Genomic DNA, 6,864 nt, shown 5'->3' on the forward strand with positions numbered 1-6,864 from the left:
AGCAGCAGTGAGCACCAAGAGACCCACCTCCGCCCTCCCTGCCACCACCCGGCGGAAGCCCACGCGCCAGCCCCCCGCCACGAAGAAACCCGTGCGGCCCTGCGACTCTCACCCCTGCCTGCACGGCGGCACCTGCGAGGACGACGGGAAGGAGTTCACCTGCAGCTGCCCGGCAGGCAAAGGGGGAGCCGTCTGTGAGAAACGTACGTGCCTCCGACCTGTGTCTGTCCGTACTCCGGCAGTCACAGACAGTGACTGCATGGGCATGGGGAGACGCGGCGGCACGTGCAGCCCAGCCCCGTAACTAGCACCGGCGCTGCGTGTGCACCAGGCGGGAGGCACTGCAGGGGTCAACTGAACCAGCTTGCTTAGCCCTGCCAAGGACAGGTTGCACATGTGCTATGCATTGTAAGAGGCAAGCACGGCAAGGCTGCAGGGTAAGAAGGTGCCAGGAGCAATTTCTTCCTGGCTCTGCTTCTGATATACCCGTGCCCCGAAGCGTGAGGGTTGTGAGCTTCTGCTTTTTTATCTCAGCTCATGGCGTTGTCGCTCGCAGCTCTTGCAGCTAGTGACTGGTAGTTAGCGTAACAGAGAGTCAGGCAGTAACTGTCCCGTCGAACACCGGGAGATGTGTGCTGGCAATTCAGGCGCTATTTCCCGGTGCTCAGAGCTGCTCAGCAAACAGCTGCAGACTGGCGGCGTGCTTAACCAGCACTGCTGTTATTTACTGTGAGCTCCCACTGGCAGTTTGGCGTCATGCTGGGGGCTCTGGGTGCTTTTGAGTGCTTATTCCTGAAAACCATTGTCCCTAAAGCTATAAGCTGAAGCGCTCAAAACTGCTACTGGATGTGGGTGTCCAGCCCTGTTAATTTTAATATGGCTTGGCCTTCCAGGTTCCTTGGAAAATCTCAGCTGCAATAAATGAAAGTCTGGAGTGATGAATGTAAATCTGTGATGTGGGATTCTGGGAGGACAGATAAAAATTATCTAAGGAGCCGGGAAGTTGAGTTCTAAGGAGCTGTGTGGGCAGCAGAGCTCAGCTGAGGGCACAGGGAATGTGATAGCTGGGCATGGAGAGGACCAACAGCACTGGTCCTTACCTGGGGGGAGCTGGTTGGGACACCACTGAAGCTAAGTACTTGGGCAGCAGTACCACAGATCTCTAAAGCCTGGGAGTGATCTTCGGGGGGCATGCCATCACAAGAGAAGTTGGTTGCTACCAGTACGTGTGTCTGGGAGGCAGTGACGGGATAATTGCACAGGAGCATGGGCCCAGAGGAGAGAGTGAGCTGCTTTCTGCCATTTAACAAGAGCTCTCTTTGTTTGTACAGGTAGGAAGGTGTTCACAGGCTCATGTCAGGCCTTTATCTGCTCTCTATCCTTCTGTTCCCTTCTTTACTTCATCCCCTCCTCCTTTCTCTGCCCCCCGCCCGGCTCTTGCAGCTATCAGGTACTTCATCCCCAGCTTTGGCGGCAAGTCCTACCTGGCGTTCAAGATGATGAAGGCATACCACACCGTGCGCATCGCCATGGAGTTCAGGACTGTGGAGCTCAGTGGGCTGCTGCTGTACAATGGGCAGAACCGCGGCAAAGACTTCATTTCCCTGGCGCTGGTTGGCGGCTTTGTGGAGCTGAGGTAGGTGCCCTTCCCCTCAGCCCTGTGTGGCGTGGAGGAAGTGGAGCAGCCACTCTTGCCAGAATGATCCTTGCAGAACACCAGAAAGATGCTGGGCTCAAACTTGCAGGCTAAGAAACAATAGCATCAAATGAACAAGAAGGGGAGGAGGAACGTTTTTTCCAGTGTAATAGGAATAAGGAGACTCATTCCCTGTGGCACTTTTCAACAAAGTTAATTCACTTATTTCAGTTTGAATTTTGAAAAGCTAAAAGGTGTGGGAGGTTGATTTTTTTGAGCAAGTGAGAGGTCATCTTTTGGCACTGTTTTTGTACGAGAAAAAGAAGTGCAGGGGTGACAAGAAAAGGAGAAAGGCCCCAGAAATCTGAGCTGAAATGATTTTTCCAGTCCCAAAAGCCAAAGGTGCAGATTAGGAATGAGGTGAGGTGGAGGACAGAGCTCTGGAGCCGCAAAGTCCAGACCAGGTCTCAGTCCCGACGCTCAGTGGAGGACGGCTGTGTGCTCCAAGTGCAGCCTGCTCCAGAGGTGGGGAGAGAGGGGGGGCTCCTGAGTACTCCCAGCTTCTCCCTGGAACGGAGCAGCCCCCGTGGCACGGCACAGATGTCACCTTTCTGCGGGGTGGCACAGACACAGGCCTCCCCCTCTTCTGCTCCAGGTTCAACACTGGCTCCGGCACGGGCGTCATCACCAGCAAGGTCCGTGTTGAGCCTGGCAAGTGGCACCAGTTAGTGGTGAACCGCAACCGCCGCAGCGGCATGCTGTCTGTCGACGGGGAGCCCCACGTCAGCGGGGAGAGCCCGCCGGGCACCGACGGACTCAACCTCGACACGGACCTGTTCATCGGGGGAGCGCCGGAGGACCAAATGGCTGCGTGAGTGAGGGCGCTGGACTGCTGCCCTGGGTGTCGCGGCATCCGCCGCTGCTGCAGGCAGAGGTGGCTGCCGCCTTCTGCCTGCCAGCAGGCTTCGGGCAGTGGCTGGGGGGTCGTTGTGGAGCAGGACTTCTCTGGGCCCGGGGGTCTTTTAACACCCTGCTGGGGAGCACAGCCAGATGCTTGGAGGGCCTCTGCTTTTTTGTCCTTGGGGACAAAACCCCCATCCACTTTGTCCTCTGTCCCCTCAGGGTGGCAGATCGTACCGCAGCTACGACCGGCCTGAAGGGCTGCATCCGCCTCCTGGACGTGAACAACCAGATGTACGACCTGCGGGAGAAAGGCAGCGATGTGCTGTATGGCAGCGGCGTGGGCGAGTGCGGCAACGACCCCTGTCAGCCCAACCCCTGTCACCATGGTGGCATCTGCCATGTCAAGGAGGCAGAGATGTTCCACTGCGAGTGTCTCTACACCTACACCGGTACGGGGAGGGGGCTCCTGATCCTGCTGGCTGGCCCTGAGGGATCCCAGAGCCTCTGGGTCTCATGTTAGGAGCTACAGCGGGGAGGGACGTGGTGTGGAGTGTCAGCAGTGGGCTAGAGGGAGAAGTGCAGGATGAAGCCACATCAGTGAGGTCAATAAATTTAGAATGTAAACCTATTCATATGCACATAAGACAAGGGCCAGGATCTGTTCTCATGCACAAAAAAGTTTCCCCTTGCACTTTAGGGGCATAGTATGGCAAGGGTATCATCTGCTATTTGTGGGATCTGCTGCGGGGTGCTTCTTCCCGTTGGTCACGGGAACCCAACCTGAGACAGGAGAAAAAGGCTGGCAGGGCATCAGGAGACATCAGAGACATTTGTCTCTGGCCAAATCGTGCCTGATGGCTGGTGGTTTGAGATGCTGATGTGACAGGCTGCCTTCTCCGCTGCAGGCCCAACGTGTGCCGACGAGAGGAATCCCTGCGACCCTACGCCCTGCCACGTTTCTGCCACCTGCCTGGTGCTGCCAGAGGGAGGTGCCTTGTGCGCCTGCCCCATGGGCCGGGAAGGAGACTTCTGCGAGCTAGGTGGGACGGGAGCTGGCAGAGGAGCGGGTCTGGGGAAGGGGGTGGAACTGAAGGTGCTGATTTCCCCAGCCTGGGTGGCCAGGAGGCCTTGCCTGTTGTGGCTCTGGGGCACTGGCTGAAGCTGCTCTGCCTCCTCTTCCTCACCATTCCCTCGTTTGTGCCCAGTGACAGAGCAGGACCACACCATGCCCTTCCTCCCGGAGTTCAATGGCTTCTCCTACCTGGAGCTGAATGGGCTGCAGACCTTCGTTCCTGACCTCCAGTAAGTGCCAGGGAATGGGAGAGGGGCAGATGAGCCTATCGCCTGCGTGGCTGATGCGAGGGAGAGAGCTCGCGCTCTGAGCCTCGCCTGTCACACGCTGGCTCTCCCGAGAGTTCTTCCCTTTTGTCTGCTGGAGGTTTTGTCCAGAGGGACTGGCAATGCCAGAATCCCTGCAGCCAGACTGAGCCAGCGCTGCGCCCTGGGTGCTTGGCGTTGCAGCGGGCTGGGCAAAAAGGCACTGCGGAGCAGCATCCTGAACGTGGCAGACGGATCTCTTACCCAGCAAGGGTGCCTTACAGGGGTGGCATCTCTCTGCCATAGCTGTGCTCCCAGGCAGGCAGAGGTCTTCCAAGGGCTTGGCGCGCAGGGGTGGAGGGAGCGTGTGGGCAGCTGGATTGGAGGGTATCCATAATCCTTTTCTCCTCAGGGACAAAATGTCCATGGAAGTTGTGTTCCTGGCCAAGAACCCCAGTGGCATGATCTTCTACAACGGCCAGAAGACAGATGGCAAAGGGGACTTTGTCTCTCTGGCCTTACACGATGGCTATCTGGAGTACAGATATGACCTGGGCAAAGGGGCGGCTGTGCTCAGGTAGGGTGGGCTGCAGGCTGGGGAGCTGCTCGTCAGGGTGGTGGTGACGACAGAGGCATGAGGGACAGTGGTGGCTTTCAGTGTCCAGCACTGGCTTTGAGCTCCCTTCCCCAGAAAACTGTAAGGAAGCAGGGGGGAGCAGGCTTCATACTGGCCTCGGCTGTTTGCAGGAATGGCTCTTGGTCGGCTGCCCCTCTGCGGGACAGGGCAGAGCTGGGCCTGCCCCCGGCTTGTGCCCCTTTCCCAGGCTCGTGCCAGGCTGGCTGTGCGGCTGCGAGCTGGGACAGCCCCAGCTGGCCGGGGGGGGTTACAGCGCTGTCTTGGAGGTGGTGATGGCAGAGCTCTCACCCGTGTGTCCTCTCCTCCCTTCTCACCACCAGGAGTAAAGAGCCGGTTCCCCTTAACACTTGGATAAGTGTCTTGTTGGAGAGGAATGGGCGCAAAGGGGTAATGAGAATCAACAACGGCGAGAGGGTGATGGGAGAGTCCCCGGTAAGTTGATGGGCCAGGGAGAGCTCTCTGGGCTTCCAGCCCTGTTCCTGTCACGTGTGAAATGAGCCGAGAAGTTGCCAGACTTGTGGGCTTTTAACCCCTGTGGTGCATGGCTTTAAGGGTGGAGGAGGAGTGGGCAAGACAAGGATGCTGCAGGGCAGAGCTTGCCTGGCTCTTAGCTGCTCCGCAGCCTGGCCCTGGTGCTGTAGGACAGCAAATGCACACCTCTTCCAGCTCTTCCTCCCTCCTTGTCCCCCACCACACACAGAGCTGCAGCCCCTTTGCCAGTGACACACATGCCCTGGTTCTTGAGGCCGTGGTTTCAGAGATGTGTTTGACTGAGCCACCCTCACACACGAGCACGCACACCACCACCCCCTTTTTGCAGGTCCTCCACTGTCCCTGTACTGGGGCGGGTACGCAAGGCACCCTTGCCGCCTGCTGCCACCGCGTTGGGCCCGTGTGGGTTTCAGCCCGTGCCCTTGGTGCTGCGCTCGAGAGCCCTGCACAGCGCTGGCTGCAGAGAGCTCGGCCGGAGGAGGTCACGGAGTAGTAAAAACCCTGCTGCACTGCTGCTGCTGACGGCATTAGTGCCTCCTCTGCTCTCTTTCCAAGCTGGCAGCTTGCCGCTCTGACTTCTCCCTGTGCCCTGTCCCCTCTGCGCTTCTGTCTCCGCACAAACAGCAGTGCCCTGGGGTTTCGTGGCAGGGCCACTGGCCTTCCTTTCATCCACCTTCCCAGTGGGGAAGCTGATAATGTAGGAAAAGCCCCAAGTGCTGCTGAACTCATCCTTAAGATCCACTTAGAGGTGCAGCATCAAGATTATGCAGCACTCCTGCAAAAGAAGGGACTTCTTCCTCGGCTCGCTCTCGTCTTTTCAAGCTTCTCTCCAAGTGAAGGTTGCCGCAGCTGGCAGGGTGGCAGCGGTCCCTCCTGTTGCCTTCTGCCGCTCCCCTTCCCTGGCTACGCCAGGCACTGGCTGCAGGGGAGGTCTTGCAGCCCTGCATGTTACGACGTTACCCACTGATCTCCCTTTTCTCTCTCTCTTTCTCTCTCTCCCTCTGATTTTCATTTGTATTTTTCCCTCCCCTGCTGTCTGGATCCCAGAAATCCCGTAAGGTAAAGATAAGTATGACCCATTGCACCTCCATCTCATCTGCCATTGGCACGTTGTTCTTTTTTGTTTTCCATTCAGATCTCAGTGTTTCACCCACTCCCCTTCCTATCTGACCAAGCAGCTTTAGGATCTCTGTAGATTAGCCACACGTGTTTCCGTTTCCATCATTAATTTCCAGCCAGTTGTTAGTTACATTTTGTTTCTGAAGCATTTCAGTTTACCCGGTCATGTTTCTCGTGTTAACTCCACAAAGCATTAGCTAGTGATTCACGTAACCGCCTCTTTGTCTCGCTGCTGTGCCTCTGGGTCCACCCCGGGTGCGCAGGAGGGGACATCGCTCCTGTTGTGTGCCCGGGAGCCGTGTGGCTGAAGACTCGCCTGGGACTTTCCGTGCTGTGCAGTTGGGGCTGCAGGGTGACAGCAAGGAGGGGGTTTTTCTCTTCCAAACTCGCAGCCGTGTGAGATACCCGAGAACCTCCTCTAGCCGTTCGCTGTAGGGGACCTGTGGCAGCTGGATGAACCCAAGCTGAATCCCTCTGGTATGAGTTTGGGTTTAAACACTAGCCCTGGCAAAACTGAAGCAGTATTTGCTTACTTGCTTTTGGGGGCCACACAAAGCCAGAGGCCTCCATGCCTGAGGGCATTAGAACAGCATCTCCCCAAAATTAAATTCACGGGAAATCTTTTCCTTGTGTGCCTGCTGGCAGGCAAGACCTTGCGGCTCGGCAGGAGGAGGTTCGCTGGAACCAGCGCCCTTTACACAGCCTGGTTTGGTGCCAGATACGTGGAGCTCATCCGCTCCCCGTTGCTCGGCAGCGGCTC

The 6,864-nt window shown here is 57.4% G+C and overlaps 1 protein-coding gene across 1 annotated transcript in view; it reads left to right on the forward strand.

Annotated features, from left to right (window-relative positions):
- The window catches only part of AGRN (agrin), a gene marked incomplete at its 3' end in the record, with an annotated part of 33,084 nt that extends 28,159 nt beyond the window's left edge, over positions 1 to 4,925 (forward strand). The window contains exons 22-29 of the mRNA XM_010289219.1: positions 3 to 203; positions 1,444 to 1,636; positions 2,292 to 2,507; positions 2,759 to 2,988; positions 3,445 to 3,579; positions 3,745 to 3,827; positions 4,243 to 4,433; positions 4,814 to 4,925. Of these exons, the coding sequence (XP_010287521.1) occupies positions 3 to 203; positions 1,444 to 1,636; positions 2,292 to 2,507; positions 2,759 to 2,988; positions 3,445 to 3,579; positions 3,745 to 3,827; positions 4,243 to 4,433; positions 4,814 to 4,925 (1,361 nt within the window). The remainder of the gene's footprint in view (positions 1 to 2; positions 204 to 1,443; positions 1,637 to 2,291; positions 2,508 to 2,758; positions 2,989 to 3,444; positions 3,580 to 3,744; positions 3,828 to 4,242; positions 4,434 to 4,813) is intronic.
- Between the last annotated feature and the right edge of the window lie 1,939 nt (positions 4,926 to 6,864).

This window comes from Phaethon lepturus, unplaced genomic scaffold (genome assembly GCF_000687285.1).
Source record: "Phaethon lepturus isolate BGI_N335 unplaced genomic scaffold, ASM68728v1 scaffold25680, whole genome shotgun sequence".
Classification (NCBI taxonomy): Eukaryota; Metazoa; Chordata; class Aves; order Phaethontiformes; family Phaethontidae; genus Phaethon; species Phaethon lepturus.